Source organism: Castanea sativa, chromosome 5, assembly GCF_040712315.1.
Source record: "Castanea sativa cultivar Marrone di Chiusa Pesio chromosome 5, ASM4071231v1".
NCBI classification, from domain to species: Eukaryota; Viridiplantae; Streptophyta; class Magnoliopsida; order Fagales; family Fagaceae; genus Castanea; species Castanea sativa.
Window position 1 is genome coordinate 27006393 of NC_134017.1, and position 27461 is coordinate 27033853.

General features: G+C 32.5%; 2 protein-coding genes and 1 long non-coding RNA gene across 7 annotated transcripts; all 3 read left to right on the top strand.

Moving 5' to 3' along the window:
- Positions 1-760: 760 nt before the first annotated feature.
- On the top strand, positions 761-20872 carry LOC142636260 (TMV resistance protein N-like). The gene is made up of 8 exons (XM_075810413.1): positions 761-1584; positions 2081-2140; positions 6971-7496; positions 9180-9811; positions 18082-18551; positions 18635-18916; positions 19025-20124; positions 20216-20872. The coding sequence occupies exons 3-8, from the start codon at positions 7045-7047 to the stop codon at positions 20856-20858; spliced, it is 3579 nt and encodes a 1192-aa protein (XP_075666528.1). The 5' UTR covers positions 761-1584; positions 2081-2140; positions 6971-7044; the 3' UTR covers positions 20859-20872.
- Positions 9930-11715, top strand: LOC142636263 (disease resistance protein RPS6-like). Its single transcript, XM_075810415.1, has 3 exons — positions 9930-10281; positions 10381-10662; positions 10771-11715. The coding sequence occupies exons 1-3, from the start codon at positions 10045-10047 to the stop codon at positions 11080-11082; spliced, it is 831 nt and encodes a 276-aa protein (XP_075666530.1). The 5' UTR covers positions 9930-10044; the 3' UTR covers positions 11083-11715.
- A 1179-nt stretch (positions 20873-22051) lies between the features above and the next one.
- On the top strand, positions 22052-26924 carry LOC142636265 (uncharacterized). 5 transcript variants are annotated; one of them, XR_012844292.1, is made up of 7 exons: positions 22052-22064; positions 22173-22360; positions 22851-23031; positions 24030-24140; positions 24782-25013; positions 25107-25271; positions 25343-25620. It is a non-coding gene; the product is annotated as an uncharacterized LOC142636265 (long non-coding RNA). The 5 variants fall into 5 exon arrangements; XR_012844290.1 differs by lacking the exons at positions 22052-22064; positions 25343-25620 and adding an exon at positions 26863-26924 and having other exon boundaries at positions 22072-22360; XR_012844291.1 differs by lacking the exon at positions 22052-22064 and having other exon boundaries at positions 22072-22360; positions 22848-23031; positions 25343-25621.
- Positions 26925-27461: the final 537 nt, after the last annotated feature.

Genomic DNA, 27461 nt, shown 5'->3' on the forward strand with positions numbered 1-27461 from the left:
TTGTGACAATTTTTATTTTTTCACTTTTTTGTTATTAGTTTTTGTTGATTTAGTTTTAATCTTATTTTTTATTTTTTAGGAATAAGAATAAGTAATTAAATGAGGAGTATTTTTGTAAGTTGAAAACACAATAACTAACTTTTTTAATCCTCTCAATATATAAAAAAGATAAAATAAAATAAAAAACACAATTTTTTTTTTATAAAATAGGACCACTAACAAAAAAAAAAAGCCTCATCGCAGGTGCGAATCACACGCGCTTCGCGCCTGTGACGAGGCTAGTATTTTATCTATACTACTATTTAATGGGATTCCCCTGTTTGGATTCCACATTTTTTAATTCAAAAATACCCATACAGTCCTATGTTTAAGCAGAGACAAAATTAAAGGACAATCCGGTAAAACTCATTTTTTTAGTTCAAAGATGCCCCTACAGTCTTATGTTTAAGTAGAGACAAAATTAAAGGACAATTCAGTAAAAATGCAACTCTAACTCTCACTAAAATATTGCCTTAAAAATAGGACCACTCTCCTATTAATTTTTAAATTGATTTATTCACTTATAAATTAGATTTTTAAAATAAAAATTATATATATATAAAATAATTAAATACAGTTTTTTTATACAAAATAGGACCACTAAAAAAAAAGTCTCATCGCACGCACGAAATGCATGTGATGAGACTAGTATTAGTTTATTGTTGTTGGAAACCGACATATTTTATTTCTCTCTCCGTCGGTGTATCTGATTCCTTTCTTCTTCTTCTTTTTTTTTCTGATCAATGATTCTGTCTTTCTTTTTTTTGGGTTTTGGGTTTCAAAGATCAGGGTCCAGGGTCCTGGGTCTTTCTTCTCTCTGATCGATGATTCTTTCTTTCTTTTTCTTTTAGACCGTCTATGATTCTTTCTTTCTCTCTGATCGATGATTCTTTCTTTCTTTTTCTTTTAGACCGTCTATGATTCTTTCTTTCTCTCTCGGTCTGCGTATCTGATTCTTTTTTTTTTTTTTTTTCCCTTCTTCCTTTCCTGTACTGCAAGTCCGCAAAAGGACTCTCTTTCAAACCGACATATTTTATTTCTCTCTCCGTCGGTGTATCTGATTCCTTTCTTCTTCTTCTTCTTCTTTTTTTCTGATCAATGATTCTGTCTTTCTTTTTTTTGGGTTTTGGGTTTCAAAGAGCAGGGTCCTGGGTCCTGGGTCCTGGGTCTTTCTTCTCTCTGATCGATGATTCTTTCTTTCTTTTTCTTTTAGACCGTCTATGATTCTTTCTTTCTCTCTCGGTCTGCGTATCTGATTCTTTCTTTTTTTTTTCCTTCTTCCTTTCCTGTACTGCAAGTCCGCAAAAGGACTCTCTTTCAAACCACCTATGATTTATAACCAAAAATTAGTTTTGCCCTTATTTATAACCAAAAAACAAGAACCAAGCCCTAAGACACAAACCCTATTTTTCACTCTGACTTCCGCCTCTTTGTTACTCCATAGCCGCACTGATTTTAACCTCTTCTGCAGCAGTGAAAAAAAGAAAATTGAAAAGGAAGCGAAAGAAAGAGAGACTCTGTTCTCTTCTGCAGCAGTGAAAAAAGGCATGTTTTTTCCCCTTTTTTTGTTTTCTATTCAATTACCGTGTCTAGGGTTTTGAAAATTACCGTAGAGTGTAGATTTATTGACGATTTCTCTCAAATTGAAATCGATTTGGTGCTGAAGAACATACATTTCTTTTTACCGTTGTTGTTAAGGTTTTTGCAGTATATATTTAAAGTTTTTCGTTTGTAGTTGCTCTGATTTGGATTGATTTTTATTTAAGTATTTGGGTAACTTTAGGTTTTGATTTGATTTTTTGAAATTTGGGGTTATATATGATTTAGGTTTGGAGAGGGCAAAAACAGAGAAATAAGAGAGAAGGAGAGAGTTCTTCATTCCCGTTTATTTTTTCAATTTCTTGGGTTTTGTTTTGTCAATTATTGTTTTTTTGGTTAGAATTTTGTTCCTGTTTGGCAGTTTTTTTTCCTTCGTTTGCCACTGAAATTAATTTCTGAATTGTTTTTTTTTTTTTTTTCTTCTGTCTCCCTCCAATTGCAGAATACCGTTTCCCTGTGCCAGATAAAGACATTGGGACTTTTGTAATAAGAGAATTAAAAGGTACAGTTAGATTTTAATTTCTTTGGTTCTTGCTAGAATTAAGATCCTTAATGAATGCAAATATTGAAATGTTCACTTTACATATGAACTGACATGATTCAATTTGGATTGTGACTTATCATGTTTAAATAAGAAAAAATAAATTTTGAATTCTAATGTAATTAATATTTGCATTCATTGTTACTATTTGTCTTTTACTATATGTTTGTTTGATGTTTTTGAGTTACTTTCAAATTCCTGAGTGAATATTTGTGGTCCATTGGTATGTTGTTGAGACCCAACAGTTGTCATTTTTAAAGCAAGAGGAATTAAATAACACAATCCAAAAAAATTGAGAAGAGTCATGAAATTTGGTACTAAAAAGACACAGAAAAAAAGGAAAATCAAAATGGTTTGTGGTTTATAGCATTTCTATTTTTACTGATTGTGTGTTTCCCTATACCCGTTTTTAAAATTTTGGTTTGTGTTGTCTTTCATTCCACTTTTTGGTATTTGTAGACTTCTCTGTTTTTGCTGGCTTTGAAACAATATTTTGCCAGATTTGGATCCATACTACTAGACTTACTGGTAGTTACTTAAAGTTCAGTGGTGTATAAAAGTACACGCATTTTAAACTTTTGATTAAATAAGTAAAAGAACATGAATGTTGCCTAAGAAGGGTTAGCAAGAAAAATGATAATCATGTCAGTTGAATAATCTCAGTTATTTTGTGGTAAACCTCATTGATAAATGGGTTTTCAGAACAGATAAAAATTGTTCATGTGTGTTTCATTAGATTTATTGCAAAAATGAAAGTAGTGACATGTAATCTGTCTCTATCGTGGTTGGGCATGGAAAACATAGATTGACTAGCTTCCAACAATCTCCGCTTTCACTGGTACCTTCAACGCTCTTAAGGATTTGATGTTCTGTTTTGTTGTGGATATATTTATGTATAGAGGATTCCCTCTTTGCGGTCATGGAAGAATGAATGGGCCATTTTGGGGAAGGTTGATATGGTAGATGTGGGTGAGGTTATTTTACGGGTTTATTTATTAATTCTTTTATATGAATGTAGAATTTTATTATCTGTGCTTGCTTGGTATTTAATTGCTTAGTTACATTATTTAAAAACAATTTCTTTTACACCAATATAATAAAATTTAATAGACTTATTATAATCATTAATAATGGCATGTATGGGAAATATTGGTAGTTGTTTCACAAATTAGATGAATGATTATCTACAATAGACATCTTGAAAACCGCTGGGTCCATATTGAAATTTATGTGAGTTTATCCCACAAATGTTTAGGTGAGTTGATGCAATTATAAACTCATAATTTCTGTTAATGGGGGTATATAGAGATCAATAGGTTTCCGATTATTATGACTTTCTGATTATAAATTGAAAACAATGACTAATTGGAAAATGATTATTCATTGGCAAATTACCACTCACATTATATCACCAAATTATCAATCACCAAATTTCCTAATATTAAGAGAATACCACTATTTGTTCAGTATGTTAACCCATCAAGCCATAAACTGTTTAATAATAATTTTATTCATTATTAGCCAAGTTTGTTCATCATCATGAGTTACTAGCATTATCTGTTAATTATAATTACTCATTATTCATCTAATGGCCACCCATCTAGATACCATGGATGATATGATCTAATTATCTTGTGAGCTATTACTATTTTATAACATAAACCTATCTATGTTATATTATATAGACTAATAAGGTCTTATAAATAATGAACAAACTGTGCTTAATGATGGTCATCAGCTTTAAATGTAGATTACCTATGTACTGTCTAAATTACATAAGACTCATTGAAAATGAGTAATCCATTGAAATATGTGTTGGTACTTAATTTATATGATACTAAGGCCAGATTTGTTGATCAATAATGGGTACAGGCAAATCTTCATAGTTTTCTAACCAAATTCTTTTCACAATTTTTTTAATGGCACAACATTTAAAATGTTGATTGTTTGTTTATTTTTATAAAACTCAATTCCTTCGGCATACCAGGTCTTACTCAAGTTATCCTTTTATAACATTTGGTCTGATTGGCTTATGATGATACTATGATAGTAACGTTAGAATTTAATAGTGAATTGTTGTCTTGATGCTAAGCAAAAAAGTGAAGTTACTAGATCTGATTTGTATTTTATATAAATTGATAGAGTTTATGTTTGATTGAACTTGGATCAGCTGAAGGGTTTTTTACTAATTCAGTTTGTTGTGTATACTCAATTTTCTTTACTGAATTTAATGTGAAAAAAATGTTATCTTACTTTGACATTGTTTTGATTTAATTGAGATTCAATTTATTTTCCATTTTTCAAATTACACAATCTTTGTTGTGAAGTATCATATTGTCTGGGTTTTTATTCCCATCAAATTACATTCCAAACTTTGCTGTGGCTTGAGCCGCATATTTTAAGGAAGTCGACACTTCGGTGAGAGTTCTTTTGTGTGTGTCCTTAGTATGTTTAATTCTTTGGTTGATTTATTGCTTCTTTCCCTTGATGTGCTATATCATAATAGGTTGTTGATTGTTGCATCTTTATCATGATCACAAGGTGAAGATAGAGATTACCCTCATCAATAGCTATTTGCCTTCATTATTATCAGAAAATGAAGATAAATTTTTTTGGTTTTGCCAAACCTCATCTTCCCTGACAAACCTTACATTTTTCTATTTATCAGACATATTCTTTGAATGACATGCATGGTTTATGTTAAAGGAGCATTTCATTGGAATGGAATTCTTCATATCTGTTTGATTTTTTAACCTGCTTCTTCATCTATTTTTTTTTTATTATTATTATATTTAGGGACTCTAATCGTAGTATACGTTTGACAGTTTTTTCATTGTTATAAACTTTAGTATGCGTGTAACTAACTTCATTCTATTTTTTGGTTCCTAAGTTATTTGGTCTCATTTCTATTTTCTTTTTAAAAATTTAAATATGCAATGTATCCCCTGTTCAACATCTTTACATTTATTTTCCTCAACTTTTTGTTCCTAAATTCTATAATCAATTATTTACTTTTATCCCCTTCTGAGTCTAAATGGCCTTTTGTACGAAATAGAAGGCAGCTTCTAGTGTCTGCTTGCTTTTTTGAATCTATAGTATTTTTATGTCTTTGTTTCTCCATTACTTTCTTTGGGGCTTGATTTAATATTTATCTGATTTAAAGTTTGGATGAGTGGACTGTTAGGATATGAGTTGCACTACAACATAATACTTATCAATTTAAACTCTGTTCCTGCAATATGCTTTAATGGGTTTCTTTTATTTTTTTTTTGTAGAATTACTTCATGCTTCCTGAATCTCATATGAAGAAATTTATTGAGTAATTGATATTACTTGAAATTGATTTACTTAATATTAGATTTCTTCCTTTTGAAATTTGTATGGTTTTTATTGTAGCCTTGGTTGAATTAGTGTAGGATATTTGTGGCTGTAAATATATGAGGTGAAATTAGCCAAATAAGCAGTTCGCTTAGCTACAGGTTATTTTTTCCCATAAACTACTCTTTAGAATACCATTTAGAGAAAAGAAAAACAGAGTTCTCTTTCCATTAGAGAGCAAGAGGGAGATTGAAGAAGTTTGATATTTTTAATTTTATTTTGATTGTCAAAATGTCACTGCTGCAATTATTGTTTCTTTATGTCTTATTGTTATTTCCTTTTATGTATGTTTTGATCTCATATTGGGTTAAAATTATATGAAAAAATAATTGTGTTACCCGTGTTCTTAATATTTTCTACTGTATATGACTAATTGTTAACAATATTCTATTCAATTTTTATGTATTTTAGGTTAGTTTTATGCCATTTTGTATGTTGTTTCTTAAATGATTTCAAATTGTAGAGTGAATATATGTGTAGTAAATTTGAAATTATTTTCTAGGATGTTTAAATTCTCATTGTGATTCTGTTTTTGAAAAATAATTCCCTCAAACGAATTTCTGAACAGAATAAAAACTGAAAACATCATTTTTATCATTTTTTTAAATGATCTTTCACAATTTTTTGAACTATTTAACTGCACTTTCTTTAAAGAGCAGAATATTAAAAAAAATAATGCATTTACGTTTCCTATAAGAGAAATCCAAAGATGAGCATGTGAACGGAAAAAAAAAATGTCATAAATTTTATTTCTTGAAACCTTTTTGTATAATTGATACCTGCATTTGTAATTAGTGTTACGCATTTATAGTCTTTCAATTGCTATTTAAACTGAGGAAAATTATAAAAATATAACAAAATGCTAACTTTTGTTTTTTGCTTGACTTTGTGATTCATTAGATTGATTAGAAAAGCTTTGACAAATTAAAAAACTTTTTTTTTTTTTGGTTTTTGAAGTGGCGCTTCAGCTTCATTTGTGTCTACATAAGTTCAAAATCATATATGGAATTGAACTTGGTATTGTCATTGCAATTCTATCATGTTCTATCATGATTGATACTTTGTACCTGTTGGATGAATAATTTGTGAGTTTGGATTGTTGTTTATGTTGTAATGTAAAGAAATTACCCCATATTAGATTTTAATCTTAGCATTAAAATTTGATTTTTAAATTTTAATTCAGATTTCAAGCTTTAGAGAATATACCTGAATTAATTCTATCTTTACACCAAATTTCATGATTTTTAACGTATTTAGCACACTCACTCCTATTCTTGCCTTTGTTTTTTCTGGACTTGGTATCTATTAATTTTTGTACTACTCAGCCTATTAGGTTCAGTTTATTGTCAGTGTTTTTAAATATGCTATTATTGTTGTTGTTAGCTTTGCTTATTTTGGTATTCATTTGTGAAGAAGAGAGAGAAGGCTTCAGACGTTAAAGACATAGAGAAGGCTGATATCACACACTGAAGCTTTGTAATTTTCCAATGGAATGTGAGTATGATGTTTTCCTCAGTTTCAAAGGTGAGGACACCCGCAATAACTTCACAGACCATCTATATGCTGTCTTGGATCAAAAAGGAATTGTGACTTTTAGAGATGATGAAAGACTTGAGAGAGGAAAACCCATTTCCTCGGAGCTCTTCAATGCTATAGAAAAGTCGAAGTTCGCAATCATTGTTCTATCAAGAAACTATGCGTCTTCGTCTTGGTGCTTGGATGAACTTGTAAATATTGTTGAGTGCAAGGAAAAGACTAGGCTAACAATCTTGCCTGTTTTTTATGGCGTGGATCCATCTGATGTACGGAAACAGACGGGCAGTTTTGCAGAGGCCTTTGCTAAACATGAAGAGCTTATCAAGAACGGAGAGAAGTTGCAATCATGGAGAGCTGCTTTGACTCAAGTTGCCAATCTCTCTGGATGGGATACACGGAACAAGTAAGAATTTCTTTTGCACACTTTCAGAATATAAATATTATACATCATTGCTTTGTTTCACTTGGCCAAATAAATTTTTTCAAGTTATGTTATTTAATATATTTACTCAGCCAGATAGAAAAGAATTCTAATCTTGGATCGCTGAATTTAATACTTACGTTGTGTCCATTACTCAAATATTAACTACTTGATTAGTTACTAGTGTCTTGCTCAAAAAAAAAGAAAAAAGAAAAAGATTAGTCACGGAGCACAATCTTAAGCAGCAGTTAGTAACTTAAATAACATAATTCCTGGAACTCTTATTTTCCTCTGTGTGCGTCTCCCCTTAACATTTTTTGCAAGAGGCAAATCCAAATTTTATATCTTTCTTCATGGCTTTGAAAATGGCTTCTTCACCTTTAAAATTTGCAGCATGAAATCTCTAATTTGTTTCTAGTCTATATATAATAGAAATTAGAAGCTAAGGTTACTACTAGAAGTGTAGACCAAAGCTGCTGCCTTGTATAACCCATCTGAATTCTGCTTCCCAATCATCAATATGTCAGCATAATGATCAACAATTCAACTCATATTTCCAAATATGTCTTGTGAATTGTAGGCATAAAAAATGAGAATAGCGTTTCCATTCTTTCCCCACTAAACTAGTTACTTGTGTATTGATCTTTTTTTCCTTTTTTTTTTTATTAGATAATAAACTAAGCTATAAATGAATGCTTAAGCATTTAGAACCAAATATTTTTCCATTAATCTAGAATTGAATGAGACTATTTGATGGCTTTATAAGTAGCTGTGCAATTGAATTTGTCACTATTGAAAGAGTCCAACTGACCAAATATATAGATTTATATATTTGAACCTTTTCCCATTTCCACTAATCACAGCTAGAATCTCTGATTCCCTAGAAGTCCATAGAACATGCCCTCAATACCTCACCATTCTCTATATGACTCCTCAAGAATGCGTTGTTACTGACCTTAATCTTGGAACTTTATTCCATTCCCAATTATACTCAGAAAGTACAGGAATTGCACAAAGGCTCCTACCTCTGAGCAGGCAAGCTCCTTTCTTTGAAAGCAAGAACCCATATTCATTCTGCAGAAACAATAATTTGTACTACATTCGTTTGGGATCACATGCATCTTTTCTTTATTTTTCTATTTTCTAAATCAAGCAATGAAAGCCCGAAGAGTTCCAAAAGATGAATTAGAAATATAGCTAGTCAAGATAAAATATAACATGACATGCTAGTTGTAATGAAGAATAGTTACAACAAATGAAGAATCACGTAAAATTGAAATGTTGCTTTTTTGAAGTTTAATTGAAAGTTGTTAATTCTAGATTTAAAAGGCAAAGCTACCTTCCAACTCTTACTGACCAAGACCACTATATGTGCACTGTAGTTTTAATGGTAAGGTACCACTACACAGATGACTTCCACCCAATGATGATCTTTTTTTTTCCCTCTTAAACAATGGCTTACTATTTTATGTTTTCTACAGCAGTCCAAATATGCAGTACAAAATTTATTTTTCCAATTCATAATTTATCATATCTTTTTCATATTATGGAACTTAGAGTTCCATTTTCTATAATGAACGAATCTAAAATAGTACACTTGTTGAGCCTTCTGTCTTGTTATGGCCTATCCTGACTAAAAAAATTATGGTTTTGTATTCCTGGCAGGAAGAAGTCAACAATTATCAAAGAGATTGCCAGAAAATTATTTGGTGACTTGCATTATTCATACTCAAGTGTTCCTGAGGATCTTGTTGGAATACAATATAGTGTGGAGGAAATGGAGAATTTATATTTAAGCATGGGGTTGAATGATGTTCACTTTATAGGGATTTGGGGAATGGGCGGAATCGGTAAAACAACTATTGCACAAGTCCTATATGATAAAATCCGTTATCATTTTGCTGGCAGTAGTTTTCTTGCAAATATTAGAGAAAAAAGTCAAAATGATGGTCTAGTTAGTTTACAGAAACAACTTCTTTCAAATGTCTTGTTTGAAAAAAATATTGATATTTGGGATGTTCAAGGGGGAATCAATTTGATTAGAAACAGATTATGTCATAAGAGGGTTCTTGTCATCCTTGATGATGTAGATCAACCCGAACAATTAGAAGGATTAGTAGGCAAGAAAAGTTGGTTTGGTCTAGGGAGTGTGATCATTATAATAACTAGAGATCAACATCTATTAATCAGACATGAAGTGTCTGAAGAAAAAATATACAAGCCTAAGATTTTGAATTTTGATGAAGCTCTTAAGCTTTTCAGTCTAAAAGCTTTCAAGCAGGACAGTCCTTCAGAAGGTTACGAGGTGCTATCTAAAAATTTTATATATTATGCTCGAGGCCTTCCTTTAGCACTCAAAGTTTTGGGCTCCTTCACGTATCAGAGAAATCTAGATGCATAGGAATCTGAACTAGGTAGACTAAAAGAAAGAACAGACTGGGAAATCTTGGATGTGCTCCGAATAAGTTTTGATGGTCTAAGGATAACAGAGAAAAAAATATTTTTAGATATTGCTTGTTTCTTCAAAGGAATGACTAAAGATCGTGTAGCAAACATACTACAAACTACCCATTATAGGCCAAACATTGATATAGATGTTCTTGTAGAAAAATCTCTTATAATCATCTCAAATGGAACATTGTGGATGCATGATTTAATACAAGAATTAGGTAAGGAAATTGTTCGTTGTGAATCTCCTGACGAGCCTGGTGGATGCAGTTGGTTGTGGTTGAAGGAGGATATCTTTCATGTACTAATAGATAGTGCAGTAAGTTGTTTTAATATCTCTCTCTCTCTCTCTCTCTCTCTCTCTCTCTCTCTCTCTTAATAACAATTAATGTGCTTACTTTTTGTTGTTGGGTACTAGGGAACAGAAAAGGTTGAAGGCATCTTCTTCAACTCATCTCCAGATAAAGAGGATAATGTTAAAGTCAATTTTGAAGCCTTCTCAAAGATGAGAAACCTAAGATTGCTTTATATTGATAATGTGCACCTTCCTCAAGGCCTCAGTTTTCTTTCAAGTGAGTTACGTCTTATGAATTGGCTTGGATATCCTTTAAAATTCATGCCAAGAAATTTCCATCCCAACAAACTTGTTGAACTCATAATGCCTCGTAGCCACATCAAACAACTATGGGAGGGAGTTTGGGTAAGATTTTCACTCATGCAAAACGTGGTTTTTTATTTATTTGTTAATAATCAATTATGTTCATAAGGGTTTAATTTTCTCTTTTTATTTGTTTTTCAATGCTAACAGAGTTTAGAGTGGCTAAGAATCATTGATCTCAGTGATTCTAAAGAGTTGATTATGACCTTGGATTTTGCTAGAGTCTCAAATCTTGAGAAGCTGATTCTCAAAGGGTGCACAAAATTATCTAAGATTGGCAACTTGAGTCAAAGTAGCTCTCCACGATTGCAACTTCTCTCCGTTCTTGATAAGCTCTTCATGTTTAGCAAAGGCCTCTGCAAAACTGCCCGTCTGTTTCCGTCATGCATCCACAATGTTCCATTTGAGATGATTATAAGAGATTTTTCTACAAGAACATCTATATCAATGTTTGGCCTATAATGGGGAGTTTGTAGTATGTTTGCTACACGATCTTTAGTCATTCCTTTGAAGAAACAAGCAATATCTAAAAATATTTTTTTCTCCGTTATCCTTAGGCCATCAAAACTTATTCGGAGCACATCCAAGATTTCCCAGTCTGTTCTTTCTTTTAGTCTACCTAGTTCAGATTCCCATGCATCTAGATTTCTCTGATACATGAAGGAGCCCAAAACTTTGAGTGCTAAAGGAAGGCCTTGAGCATAATATATAAAATTTTTAGATAGCACCTCGTAACCTTCTGAAGGACTGTCCTGCTTGAAAGCTTTCAGACTGAAAAGCTTAAGAGCTTCATCAAAATTCAAAATCTTAGGCTTGTATATTTTTTCTTCAGACACTTCATGTCTGATTAATAGATGTTGATCTCTAGTTATTATAATGATCACACTCCCTAGACCAAACCAACTTTTCTTGCCTACTAATCCTTCTAATTGTTCGGGTTGATCTACATCATCAAGGATGACAAGAACCCTCTTATGACATAATCTGTTTCTAATCAAATTGATTCCCCCTTGAACATCCCAAATATCAATATTTTTTTCAAACAAGACATTTGAAAGAAGTTGTTTCTGTAAACTAACTAGACCATCATTTTGACTTTTTTCTCTAATATTTGCAAGAAAACTACTGCCAGCAAAATGATAACGGATTTTATCATATAGGACTTGTGCAATAGTTGTTTTACCGATTCCGCCCATTCTCCAAATCCCTATAAAGTGAACATCATTCAACCCCATGCTTAAATATAAATTCTCCATTTCATCCACACGATATTGTATTCCAACAAGATCCTCAGGAACACTTGAGTATGAATAATGCAAGTCACCAAATAATTTTCTGGCAATCTCTTTGATAATTGTTGACTCCTTCCTGCCAGGAATACAGAACCATAATTTTTTTAGTCAGGATAGGCCATAACAAGACAGAAGGCTCAACAAGTGTACTATTTTAGATTCGTTCATTATAGAAAATGGAACTCTAAGTTCCATAATATGAAAAAGATATGATAAATTATGAATTGGCAAAATAAATTTTGTACTGCATATTTGGACTGCTGTAGAAAACATAAAATAGTAAGCCATTGTTTAAGAGGGAAAAAAAAAGATCATCATTGGGTGGAAGTCATCTGTGTAGTGGTACCTTAACATTAAAACTACAGTGCACATATAGTGGTCTTGGTCAGTAAGAGTTGGAAGGTAGCTTTGCCTTTTAAATCTAAAATTAACAACTTTCAATTAAACTTCAAAAAAGCAACATTTCAATTTTACGTGATTCTTCATTTGTTGTAACTATTCTTCATTACAACTAGCATGTCATGTTATATTTTATCTTGACTAGCTATATTTCTAATTCATCTTTTGGAACTCTTCGGGCTTTCATTGCTTGATTTAGAAAATAGAAAAATAAAGAAAAGATGCATGTGATCCCAAACGAATATAGTATAAATTATTGTTTCTGCAGAATGAATATGGGTTCTTGCTTTCAAAGAAAGGAGCTTGCCTGCTCAGAGGTAGGAGCCTTTGTGCAATTCCTGTACTTTCTGAGTATAATTGGGAATGGAATAAAGTTTCAAGATTAAGGTCAGTAACAACGCATTCTTGAGGAGTCATATAGAGAATGGTGAGGTATTGAGGGCATGTTCTATGGACTTCTAGGGAATTAGAGATTCTAGCTGTGATTAGTGGAAATGGGAAAAAGGTTCAAATATATAAATCTATATATTTGGTCAGTTGGACTCTTTCAATACTGACAAATTCAATTGCACAGCTACTTATAAAGCCATCAAATAGTCTCATTCAATTCTAGATTAATGGAAAAATATTTGGTTCTAAATGCTTAAGCATTCATTTATAGCTTAGTTTATTATCTAATAAAAAAAAAAAAAGGAAAAAAAGATCAATACACAAGTAACTAGTTTAGTGGGGAAAGAATGGAAACGCTATTCTCATTTTTTATGCCTACAATTCACAAGACATATTTGGAAATATGACTTGAATTATTGATCATTATGCTGACATATTGATGATTGGGAAGCAGAATTCAGATGGGTTATACAAGGCAGCAGCTTTGGTCTACACTTCTAGTAGTAACCTTAGCTGCTAATTTCTATTATATATAAACTAGAAACAAATCAGAGATTTCATGCTGCAAATTTTAAAGGTGAAGAAGCCATTTTCAAAGCCATGAAGAAAGATATAAAATTTGGATTTGCCTCTTGCAAAAAATGTCAAGGGGAGACGCACACAGAGGAAAATAAGAGTTCCTGGAATTATGTTATTTGAGTTACTAACTGCTGCTTAAGATTGTGCTCCGTGACTAATCTTTTTCTTTTTTCTTTTTTTTTGAGCAAGACACTAGTAACTAATCAAGTAGTTAATATTTGAGTAATGGACACAACGTAAGTATTAAATTCGGCGATCCAAGATTAGAATTCTTTTCTATCTGGCTGAGTAAATATATTAAATAACATAACTTGAAAAAATTTATTTGGCCAAGTGAAACAAAGCAATGATGTATAATATTTATATTCTGAAAGTGTGCAAAAGAAATTCTTACTTGTTCCGTGTATCCCATCCCATCCAGAGAGATTGGCAACTTGAGTCAAAGTAGCTCTCCACGATTGCAACTTCTCTCCGTTCTTGATAAGCTCTTCATGTTTAGCAAAGGCCTCTGCAAAACTGCCCGTCTGTTTCTGTACATCAGATGGATCCACACCATAAAAAACAGGCAAGATTGTTAGCCTAGTCTTTTCCTTGCACTCAACAATCTTTACAAGTTCATCCAAGCACTAAGACGAAGACGCATAGTTTCTTGATAGAACAATGATTGCGAACTTCGACTTTTCTATAGCATTGAAGAGCTCCGGGGAAATGGGTTTTCCTCTCTCAAGTCTTTCATCATCTCTAAAAGTCACAATTCCTTTTTGATCCAAGACAGCATATAGATGGTCTGTGAAGTTATTGCGGGTGTCCTCACCTTTGAAACTGAGGAAAACATCATACATTCCATTGGAAAATTACAAAGCTTCAGTGTGTGTGATATCAGCCTTCTCTCTGTCTTTAACGTCTGAAGCCTTCTCTCTCTTCTTCACAAATGAATACCAAAATAAGCAAAGCTAACAACAACAATAATAGCATATTTAAAAACACTGACAATAAACTGAACCTAATAGGCTGAGTAGTACAAAAATTAATAGATACCAAGTCCAGAAAAAACAAAGGCAAGAATAGGAGTGAGTGTGCTAAATATGTTAAAAATCATGAAATTTGGTGTAAAGATAGAATTAATTCAGGTATATTCTCTAAAGCTTGAAATCTGAATTAAAATTTAAAAATCAAATTTTAATGCTAAGATTAAAATCTAATATGGGGTAATTTCTTTACATTACAACATAAACAACAATCCAAACTCACAAAATATTCATCCAACAGGTACAAAGTATCAATCATGATAGAACATGATAGAATTGCAATGACAATACCAAGTTCAATTCCATATATGATTTTGAACTTATGTAGACACAAATGAAGCTGAAGCGCCACTTCAAAAACCAAAAAAAAAAAAAGTTTTTTAATTTGTCAAAGCTTTTCTAATCAATCTAATGAATCACAAAGTCAAGCAAAAAACAAAAGTTAGCATTTTGTTATATTTTTATAATTTTCCTCACAGTTTAAATAGCAATTGAAAGACTATAAATGCGTAACACTAATTACAAATGCAGGTATCAATTATACAAAAAGGTTTCAAGAAATAAAATTTATGACATTTTTTTTTTCGTTCACATGCTCATCTTTGGATTTCTCTTATAGGAAACGTAAATGCATTATTTTTTTTTAATATTTTGTTCTTTAAAGAAAGTGCAGTTAAATAGTTCAAAAAATTGTGAAAGATCATTTAAAAAAATGATGTTTTCAGTTTTTATTCTGTTCGGAAATTCGTTTGAGGGAATTATTTTTCAAAAACAGAATCACAATGAGAATTTAAACATCCTAGAAAATAATTTCAAATTTACTACACATATATTCACTCTACAATTTGAAATCATTTAAGAAACAACATACAAAATGGCATAAAACTAACCTAAAATACATAAAAATTGAATAGAATATTGTTAACAATTAGTCATATACATTAGAAAATATTAAGAACACGGGTAACACAATAATTTTTTCATATAATTTTAACCCAATATGAGATCAAAACATACATAAAAGGAAATAACAATAAGACATAAAGAAACAATAATTGCAGCAGTGACATTTTGACAATCAAAATAAAATTAAAAATATCAAACTTCTTCAATCTCCCTCTTGCTCTCTAATGGAAAGAGAACTCTGTTTTTCTTTTCTCTAAATGGTATTCTAAAGAGTAGTTTATGGGAAAAAATAACCTGTAGCTAAGCGAACTGCTTATTTGGCTAATTTCACCTCATATATTTACAGCCACAAATATCCTACACTAATTCAACCAAGGCTACAATAAAAACCATACAAATTTCAAAAGGAAGAAATCTAATATTAAGTAAATCAATTTCAAGTAATATCAATTACTCAATAAATTTCTTCATATGAGATTTAGGAAGCATGAAGTAATTCTACAAAAAAAAAATAAAAGAAACCCATTAAAGCATATTGCAGGAATAGAGTTTAAATTGATAAGTATTATGTTGTAGTGCAACTCATATCCTAACAGTCCACTCATCCAAAATTTAAATCAGATAAATATTAAATCAAGCCCCAAAGAAAGTAATGGAGAAACAGAGACATAAAAATACTATAGATTCAAAAAAGCAAGCAGACACTAGAAGCTATCTTCTTTTTGGTATAAAAGGCCATTTAGACTCAGAAGGGGATAAAAGTAAATAATTGATTATAGAATTTAGGAACAAAAAGTTGAGGAAAATAAATGTAAAGATGTTGAACAGGGGGTACATTGCATATTTAAATTTTTAAAAAGAAAATAGAAATGAGACCAAATAACTTAGGAACCAAAAAATAGAATGAAGTTAGTTATACGCATACTAAATTTTATAACAATGAAAAAACTGTCAAACGTATACTACGATTAGAGTCCCTAAATATAATAATAATAAAAAAAAATAGATGAAGAAGCAGGTTAAAAAATCAAACAGATATGAAGAATTCCATTCCAGTGAAATGCTCCTTTAACATAAACCATGCATGTCATTCAAAGAATCTGTCTGATAAATAGAAAAATGTAAGGTTTGTCAGGGAAGATGAGGTTTGGCAAAACAAAAAAAATTTATCTTCATTTTCTGATAATAACAAAGGCAAATAGCTATTGATGAGGGTAATCTCTATCTTCACCTTGTGATCATGATAAAGATGCAACAATCAACAACCTATTATGATATAGCACATCAAGGGAAAGAAGCAATAAATCAACCAAAGAATTAAACATACTAAGGACACACACAAAAGAACTCTCACCGAAGTGTCGACTTCCTTAAAATATGCGGCTCAAGCCACAGCAAAGTTTGGAATGTAATTTGATGGGAATAAAAACCCAGACAATATGATACTTCACAACAAAGATTGTGTAATTTGAAAAATGGAAAATAAATTGAATCTCAATTAAATCAAAACAATGTCAAAGTAAGATAACATTTTTTTCACATTAAATTCAGTAAAGAAAATTGAGTATAGCACATACACAACAAACTGAATTAGTAAAAAACCCTTCAGCTGATCCAAGTTCAATCAAACATAAACTCTATCAATTTATATAAAATACAAATCAGATCTAGTAACTTCACTTTTTTGCTTAGCATCAAGACAACAATTCACTATTAAATTCTCACGTTACTATCATAGTATCATCATAAGCCAATCAGACCAAATGTTATAAAAGGATAACTTGAGTAAGACTTGGTATGCCGAAGGAATTAAGTTTTATAAAAATAAACAAACAATCAACATTTTAAATGTCGTGCCATTAAAAAAATTGTGAAAAGAATTTGGTTAGAAAACTATGAAGATTTGCCTCTACCCATTATTGATCAACAAATCTGGCCTTAGTATCATATAAATTAAGTACCAACACATATTTCAATGGATTACTCATTTTCAATGAGTCTTATGTAATTTAGACAGTACATAGGTAATCTACATTTAAAGCTGATGACCATCATTAAGCACAGTTTGTTCATTATTTATAAGACCTTATTAGTCTATATAATATAACATAGATAGGTTTATGTTATAAAATAGTAATAGCTCACAAGATAATTAGATCATATCATCCATGGTATCTAGATGGGTGGCCATTAGATGAATAATGAGTAATTATAATTAACAGATAATGCTAGTAACTCATGATGATGAACAAACTTGGCTAATAATGAATAAAATTATTATTAAACAGTTTATGGCTTGATGGGTTATTCCTGAGGATCTTGTTGGAATACAATATCGTGTGGAGGAAATGGAGAATTTATATTTAAGCATGGGGTTGAATGATGTTCACTTTATAGGGATTTGGGGAATGGGCGGAATCGGTAAAACAACTATTGCACAAGTCCTATATGATAAAATCCGTTATCATTTTGCTGGCAGTAATTTTCTTGCAAATATTAGAGAAAAAATCAAAATGATGGTCTAGTTAGTTTACAGAAACAACTTCTTTCAAATGTCTTGTTTGAAAAAAATATTGATATTTGGGATGTTCAAGGGGGAATCAATTTGATTAGAAACAGATTATGTCATAAGAGGGTTCTTGTCATCCTTGATGATGTAGATCAACCCGAACAATTAGAAGGATTAGTAGGCAAGAAAAGTTGGTTTGGTCTAGGGAGTGTGATCATTATAATAACTAGAGATCAACATCTATTAATCAGACATGAAGTGTCTGAAGAAAAAATATACAAGCCTAAGATTTTGAATTTTGATGAAGCTCTTAAGCTTTTCAGTCTAAAAGCTTTCATGCAGGACAGTCCTTCAGAAGGTTACGAGGTGCTATCTAAAAATTTTATATATTATACTCAAGGCCTTCCTTTAGCACTCAAAGTTTTGGGCTCCTTCATGTATCAGAGAAATCTAGATGCATGGGAATCTGAACTATGTAGACTAAAAGAAAGAACAGACTGGGAAATCTTGGATGTGCTCCGAATAAGTTTTGATGGCCTAAGGATAACAGAGAAAAAAATATTTTTAGATATTGCTTGTTTCTTCAAAGGAATGACTAAAGATCGTGTAGCAAACATACTACAAACTCCCCATTATAGGCCAAACATTGATATAGATGTTCTTGTAGAAAAATCTCTTATAATCATCTCAAATGGAACATTGTGGATGCATGATTTAATACAAGAATTAGGTAAGGAAATTGTTCGTTGTGAATCTCCTGACGAGCCTGGTGGACGCAGTCGGTTGTGGTTGAAGGAGGATATCCTTCATGTACTAATAGATGGTGCAGTAAGTTGTTTTAATCTCTCTCTCTCTCTCTCTCTCTCTCTTAATAACAATTAATGTGCTTACTTTTTGTTGTTGGGTACTAGGGAACAGAAAAGGTTGAAGGCATCTTCTTCAACTCATCTCCAAATAAAGAGGATAATGTTAAAGTCAATTTTGAAGCCTTCTCAAAGATGAGAAACCTAAGATTGCTTTATATTGATAATGTGCACCTTCCTCAAGGCCTCAGTTTTCTTTCAAGTGAGTTACGTCTTATGAATTGGCTTGGATATCCTTTAAAATTCATGCCAAGAAATTTCCATCCCAACAAACTTGTTGAACTCATAATGCCTCGTAGCCACATCAAACAACTATGGGAGGGAGTTTGGGTAAGATTTTCACTCATGCAAAACGTGGTTTTTTATTTATTTGTTAATAATCAATTATGTTCATAAGGGTTTAATTTTCTCTTTTTATTTGTTTTTCAATGCTAACAGAGTTTAGAGTGGCTAAGAATCATTGGCCTCAGTGATTCTAGAGAGTTGATTATGACCTTGGATTTTGCTAGAGTCCCAAATCTTGAGAAGCTGATTCTCAAAGGGTGCACAAAATTATCTAAGATTCACGCATCCCTTGGAGATCTCAAACATCTTATTTTATTGGATTTGAATGGCTGCACATGTCTTAACAGCCTTCCATGCAAGATTAACTTAGAATCTCTTGAAATTTTTATTCTTTCAAGTTGTTCAAAGCTGAAGAATTTTCCAGAAATTGTGGGAAATATGTCACGCTTGCTAAAACTTTATTTGGATGGGACTGCTATAGAAGATCTACCATCATCAATGGAGCAGTTAACTGGGCTTATCACATTGGATCTAACAAATTGCAAAAACCTTTCAAGTCTTCCAAGAGTTATTTGCAATTTGACATCTCTAAAAACTCTCACTCTATCTGGTTGCCTAAAACTTGACAATATGCCAATGAATTTGGGGAATCTAGAAGGCCTAGAGAAACTAGATGTGAGTGGAACTGCTATAAGAGAGCCACCTTCTTCCATCTTTTGCTTAAAAAATCTCAAAATACTATCTTTCCAAGGATGTAATGGGCTGTCATCTAAATCATGGTCATGGAAGAAGCTACTTAATTTTCTGTTAATGACAGAAACTCCAGATCTCATGGGCTTGGTATTGCCTTCTGTATTAGGTTTGAGTTCATTAACTAGATTGAATATTAGGAACTGCAATCTTCAAGCAATCCCAAGTGACATTGGCTATTTGTCCTCATTAGAAGAATTAGATTTAAGTGAAAATAATTTTGTTTTCATTCCTGAAAGCATTAATCAACTATCTAAGTTGAGAGAATTTTGGGTGGAGAATTGTGTGAGTCTTCAATCGTTGCCGGAGCTTGAATTGACGAGTTCTTTAATTTGTGTTTCGGCAAATGGATGTACCTCATTGGTATCTTTACCACCATTTAAAATAAAAGATAGTTTATTAAGTTCTTTGGATTTTCTCAATTGTTTCCGATTGGTTGACAGTCAAGGCCGTTGTGACTTGTTCACTACATTGCTAAGAGAATATTTTCAGGTCTCTCTCTCTCTCTCTCTCTCTCTCACACACACACACACACACACACAGAGCTTTCTTTAAAGATCATGGTTGGTTTTTATGTTTCTGGAATCAACTAAAAAAAAAAAGATTTAATGTTGTTATTCCTGGAAGTGGAGTTCCGAACTGGTTTAGGCATCAAAGTGCGGGAGCTTCAATAAATCTGGAAGTGCCTACATATTTATTTAAACAATTTGGAGGAATTGCTCTCTGCGGTGTTTTTGGACCCCGCCGGCATCGTCCACATAATGTTCTTAGCTATAAATTTTGCCTTACGTGTTACTTTAAAGCCAATGGAAATGACTTAGGTTGTTATCCATTCGCACAAGTTTCCGGAGAGTTGTTTGAAATGGTTGAATTGGATCATCGTTGGTTCATGTATACGCTCCTAAATTATTTAGATATGCGATTTCTTGCTGATGGATCCAGCTGTCAACTTGAGATTGAATTCAAAATCAATGATTCAGACATGATAGAGATAAAGAAATGTGGGGCCCATGTGGTATACAAGGAAGAAATGGAAGATCTAATACGCAGCATGGGTCAGAGTGAGTGCAGTAGCAGCATCATTCCTTATAATGAGGGTGTAGACGTTGATCATTTTGAAGAGGATATCAAAAGTAAGCAAAGTCGTGATGATGAAAATGGAGCTAGTGGAGAAGGTAGCTCTACTCACATACCATACCCTAAGACTAAGAGAGTACGACTCTCTGATGGTGAGTGAGGACTCTCAGTGATACTCAGAAATCAAATGGTGGCTTTTAGGAATCTGGACCCTCTTCATTTGAACTCTTTGTAAGTCACCAATTCTTGCTCTTACAAATTTCTTTTTTTCTTTGGCACTCATTATTGAACAGTACGGACATTAAGAACTTAATTGGACTTTTTGACTTTTGCTTATTACTATTGCTTTAAAAAAAAAATCTAATCCAATAATTTAATTTTATTACTATTGCTTATTGTGTTTACCTTTATGATTATGATGTGGAGTAAGTAATTATGTCATTCTTGTATAGTATTTATACAAGAATGAGTAGTAATTAACTAATTATTTAAATTATTTTGTAGTCATATCTGATATAGTTTACTGATATATATATATATATATATATATATATATATATATATATATATATATAAAATATTATTTTACATTTAAAATCCTATTCAACCTCTTTTCTCACGGTTTTTGGGTAACATGTTGCAATGACTTTTAATATATTAAACTGGACTTTGGTCTTGATGGATGTGTTGATGATACATATAAATTCTTATATCCTAGTTCAAGAAAGAATATTAGAGTCTGACACAAACTTATGATCTAGAACATGGCTCGCTGACTACTCAAAAGCTAGTAAACTATTGCCAGTAAACCAGCAAGGCGGACTCCACCAAGTTTACTTTTCCTGGTTTACTTTTCTTAGTTGTGTTGTAATAGCAGCTCAAGCAATTTTAGTGAAGGTTATCTACACTTTTGTCTTCATAACATCTACATGCCTTCAGATGTTTCTATAAGATGTTGCTATTAACCACTTCTTGAATATGTCATTTTCCTATCCCTTCAGTTTGTCCATCCATTTATTGTGATTTATTTTCCACTCTTAGCTGCCCTCAAGTGACTTCATGCTAAATGATGTTTACCTTTGCTATCATCTTGTCTAGATGTCAGGTTATGGGTTCCACTGTTTTGCGCCTGATTGGTTAGGATTTGGTATTAGTGACAAGCCACAGCCAGGATATGGTTTTGATTACACAGGTTTCTATATTTCGTTAATAAGATCATTACCATATAATATCTGTCTTGCTCTATAATGGTCATGATTCTAAATGTTTTATGTTTCCACTGTTACAGAAAAGGTAATCCATGAGGAATTTGATAAATTACTTGATGTGCTGGGGGTCAAATCTCCTCTTTTTCCTCGTTGTTCAGGTTTGAAAAATCTTGCAAAGGAAAATCCATAGCAATGGTATTTATGATGAACTGTAAACATTATATTATTTATGTTGTAGAACATACAAAGGTATCCTAAATTTTCAGAGTAATATGCTGCTGGGGAAGACTTAGTAAACATCTAGTCAAGTCATGACTACAATGAAGGGGTTTCTTGTAGGTTCATTTGGATTAACATGGACCTTGAAGAACCCTAGCAAGATTTTGAAGCTTTCAATTTTAAACAGGCCGTTGACGGTTTCATATCCTATCCCTGGACTGTTTCAAAAGCTAAGGTTCAGTTCTTATATTAACCATCAGTGGGATACTTATATTTCACTCATCATCTTGCTGACAGAACTAGCTATGTGAATTGCTTATATTATTGCTGAAATATAGGTAATAAGATATGTGAAAAGTATCCATGCTTTATAACTAAATTAATGATTAACATTCCTAAGTTATGGCTAGTTTAGATTCCAATTTGGTCAATAAACCTGTATTATTGCATATTTAAGATATTTGAAAACCTCCAATGCTTCTAGTCTATGTCAGATCCATATTTATCATGATAGTAAGACTTAAGAATAGGGGTTTCATTATTTTATCAAATAATTTTATCTAGGCTTTGCCAAAGCTTAGTGCTTGAATACTTCTAATAAATGTTCCAGTTTCATGTTTGTATTGCTAAAATAAAGCATAAGCTGCGCCACCTCTGTTTTTTTTTAATATTTTCTAATTCCATGATGTGTCTTTATATGACAATGATATTGACATTATCAGCAGTCTTCCCGGCTGTCTCCTCTGCCACATTATCACAAGCATTTTGTCAAGAAGGTTTGGGCCTCTCCAGACTCTCATCCCATCTGAGTCGTCCAATGTCCTGCTGTTGTCACTGTCAACTTGAATCAGGGCTCTGCTGTCAACACCTTGGATTTTCATCCATTGCAACAAACCTTGCTTCTTGGTAAGCTCTTGCCGCTGCTGCTGATACTTTTCAGCTTCAAATTTCTGTACTGAGGTAGTCAAGGGGTAGTTGTTTTAGCTAAAATTTTGTTCTATTATATGTTTTATGTTCTATCAAATTCATCTGGAACGAGTTTTGGTGATATCACAATTTGGGAAGTAGGTAAGAGGGAGAGGCTTGTTTCAAGAAACTTCAATGTTTGGGACATTGGAGGCTGTTCAATGGCCTTGCAAGTTTGACAAATATCTACATAGACTAACACAACTTGTATATAAATTTTTAATTTGGAAAATATGCTCTAGGAAAATTTATGAGGCTAATAATCTCTATTTCACTTTATGATAGGCGTCGTTGGCCAATGATTATATGTAAACCATGTGATGTGGAGTCCTGATGGTGCCCTTTTTGGTATGTTACTTTGATGGGATTTATTTATTGATTTTTTAATTATTAAGAAAGTGTGAATTCAATCATTTGACTGTTCTAATACTCTTCCTCATGTGTGGGTTCAACCATTGTTCTAAAACTTAAAACTTTCCATTTGAGGCATTGCATATTCGAAAGATATAGTGCAGATATATTCCTATGATGGTGGTGATGATTTCCAGTACCATCTGGAGGTTTGTTTATATATAAATATATATATGTGTGTGTGTGTGGTGTCTACTCAGTACTCACACACACATGCGTGTGTACTTATATAGTTTTTTTTTTTTTGGTTAACAGGAAATTTGATTAAATATAGTTTTTCTTTTTATTGATTATTAAAGTATGACACTAACTGGTTTTTTTATCCCCTTTTGTTAATAATTGTGTATCTGCCATGAAATATTTTTTTCACATTGAACCTCATCTCAGTTAGGTTAATGATCTCTCCTTTTCACATCAAAACAGAAAACTATGCATCATAACTTGTGGAGAGGACAAGGCTGTTAAGGTTTATTTTACTTGGCACATTCTTTGGGTATGGAAACAACGTTCAACTGCGTTTGTGAAAGTTCGTTTCTGTGCAGGTGTGGAATGCTGTTGCTGGTACTAAGCTGTACACTTTTGTCGGGCATAAAGCACCAGTTTACTCCATATGCCCTCATAATAAGGAAAACCTTCATGTATGCGGTTGTTTTATTTGCACTTATGCTAATTGACAATTTTTAAAAGCTTGTTTCTCATGCCTTAGCCAGAGTTTTAGGCTCAGGCTATTATTATTGGTTAAGTAGCTTCACCAAAATATTATGGTGCACTTATTTTATACTAAGGGTATGCTTGCAGAGGGGGGTGGGGGTTCATGAATTAATCAGAACAAGGTTTTATCAAAAAGTGTTAAGAGGCAATAGATTTCTTCATTGCTTTTGTTTTGTCAAAAAGGCTTTCTTCTTTCCACCTGAAGTATTTTCCTTGCTTTCATTAATAACCCATATGGTAAATATATATTGCAATTTTCTTGGTACTAAAATGGCACCATTCAATTCTGTTTTCTTCCTGACAAATCTGAATTCTTTTGAAAAAAATGGGAAATATCAAGCTTAATTGTCACACCTTAAGGATAGGTTTGCCATTTGGTCGCCCTTCTTTTGCTGAGTGGATTTCGTATATTATTATTGAGAGTGACAGTGGCAGTGAAGCAGGATTCATGGTCTGGGCTGTCAAATGGGAAATAAAAAGTTTTGCCACTGATCCAATAGTTTATTTCCTTCAAATTTTCACAATGATTGGGCGATTGCTCATGTTTCTTTTATTGTGTGTATACAAGGCTATTCATATGTGAGACTAGTAAAGGACAATCATACCTTGTGGAATTGGATGAACGTCCGGCGGCTATCAAGTGTGTATATCATGGTCTTTGGAAGCAGTTTGTGGGGGTTATGCCATTTGATACAATGTAGAATTGGTTCCTGGCTACCGGTGGTGCCTTCAAAATAAAATGTTGGGACATGGACGATGGTTATCTCTTGACAATTACCGCTCCACAGGGTGGATTACCGGTATTGCCCATGGAAGCCCTTTTCTTGACATGCTTGGTAGTATTTTGAAGAAGCTCTTATAATTAATCAATCTTTACCATGAATATCTTTTAGGATGATCCTGGCATTTGATTTAACTAGGAAGGGATAATGCTTGTTGTATCAACAAGTGAGAATGGAATCAAAATTCTTGCAAATGCTGATGGTGTACGGCTTCTGCATTCTATTGAAAATCAAGCTGTTGATAACTCCAGAGTGGCTTCTGCAGCTATTGCAAAGGTACTATCTTTTAAGTTTTATAGGTTCCGCAAATGTGTCCTTGCTTCTTAATTACATCGCTTATTTTTCAGGGACCAATAATCAGCACCTTAATTTGGTGATTCCTGTTCAACTACTGGAACAAGTACTTGATATTAGTTGAAGTCCACACAAACACTGAAGTTTTTGATTTTCCGATGAATATTCTTATCAAAATTTTCAGAAGAATGTTTCAGGAGCTAAAATTTTTTATTTACGTGTATGCATATGTTCTGTTGACATGTCTGAATCTGGAGGAAAAGATGCCTTCCCTGGAAGTTCTTGCTTAGGCCTAAAGCATGTCCATTATGTACATGTCTTCTCGTGTGCTTCTATCATTCGGTTTTTTTTTTTTTCGGTAGTCTTGAGATATTGTTAACAATGACAACTATGTTACAGACTCAATCAGTTTTGAGTCTCTCTTATGTATCATTGCAACGGCATTCTGTGCTCTAATCAAAAAGGGAAAAGTGCTAAAAGAAGCAATTTGTCGGACTTTTGCTTCCCCCCAAAGAGTTGTATGACTGATTTTTCCTAAACGCTAATGCCAAAACCGGGCCCAAATCTGTGCATCCAGGTCCAAACCCAGGCCTAAATCTGTCCAATCCCTTTTTAGTTAGCCTTAGACATTATCATGAACACTTTGAGAGTGATGGTTGCTCGGTCAAATTTAGCTTAAAATTTCAGTCTCAATTGTGCATTCAACTTGGGAAATGAATGTGCATGTGCCTTTTAATCAAAGAAGGGGGAAAGGCCAGACCGATATATCTTTTTAGTGCTTGCAATCCAATGGCAGAAGTTTTTAATCTGAAAGAATATATTTGGTCTTTAAATAGATGACATTAACTAAGACAAAAGATAGAAAATGAATATGAATAGAGTCTCACTGGGGTAAGATTTTTTTTCCCCAAGCTCCTATCTTAAACATGATGATTAAATAAAAGAAAAAAAAAATTCTATAATTAGAAATACATTATACACAAGTAAATTGATACAAATACGAAGAAGTTGAGAGGAAGGAAAATCCTTTAGCAGCCAGACCATGGAAGTACTATAGGAAGAACTATATATCATTTATTAGACCTGCAAAATGAACATTGTAGCATACCAAATTCTGGAATTAAAAAAATAAAAATAAAAACACTTAGGAATATTATCAAACAAGTGGTGCACATTTAACTAAAAGTTTATGTAGTTATTTATTCCAAGTCAAAATTATGAACCAAATTTTGACAAACAGATTATGAAGAGATAAATATATGTCTACTCATGCTTATATAGAACACCATCTGATTTGTGCTGTAGAAAAGTAAGAGAAATGCAATCCTTTCAATCACATATTTCCTTCAATATGGAAATGTTTTGAATAATGCACAAATCTCCTCTTCATTTAGAAACTTTGTAAAAGTTAGCACTTAAACAACATGTGTTAGAGCAGATATACCACTCAATATAAAAGGGTGGTAGGTGTTGAGACTTGAGAGTTGAGATTTGACCTTATATATATATATATATATTTTTTTTTAGATAGTATAATTGTATATTTTTGTTGCTGATTTTTTTTTTTTTGCAGTGTATCCTCCAAGCTTTCAACCGGAGACTAATCACTGTTCACGCCGGGTGGGCCCACGAAGAGGTAAAGCGCTGGCCCAGGAAATTCTTTTCAAAGTGCAGATAGCAGGACTCAAACTAGGGAGCACACCTAGTCGAGCCCAGTACAAGCATCTTGAGACCGAGAGCCCAACCAACTCGGCCAACTCCCTGGGTTTTTGTTGTTGATAATTGTATAGTCTTTTCCACTCCTCTTCTTTTTACTTGTAAACAAAGAAAAAGTAGGAAAAAAAATTTGTTTGAAAAAAGTGCTATTGACATTGATGATGGCGTGGTTCAATAGGAGTATAATAATATTAAATGCTAGCTTTCATTTTTAAAATGAAAAAAAATATTTTAATAATATAATTAAAGTAAACAAAGTTTAGTTACAAAATTAGTTGTACTTAAGAGTTTGTTTGGTTTGAGGGGTGGAACAATGAGAAGATAGAAAATAGTAAGAGGATGGAAAAGTGGGTGGATAGAAAAAATTTTAATTTTTCTCCTTTTTGTTTGGTTGGGAGTGGAAAAGTAGAGGGATGAAAAAATAAGTTTGAATAAATTTACTCATATACCATTGTT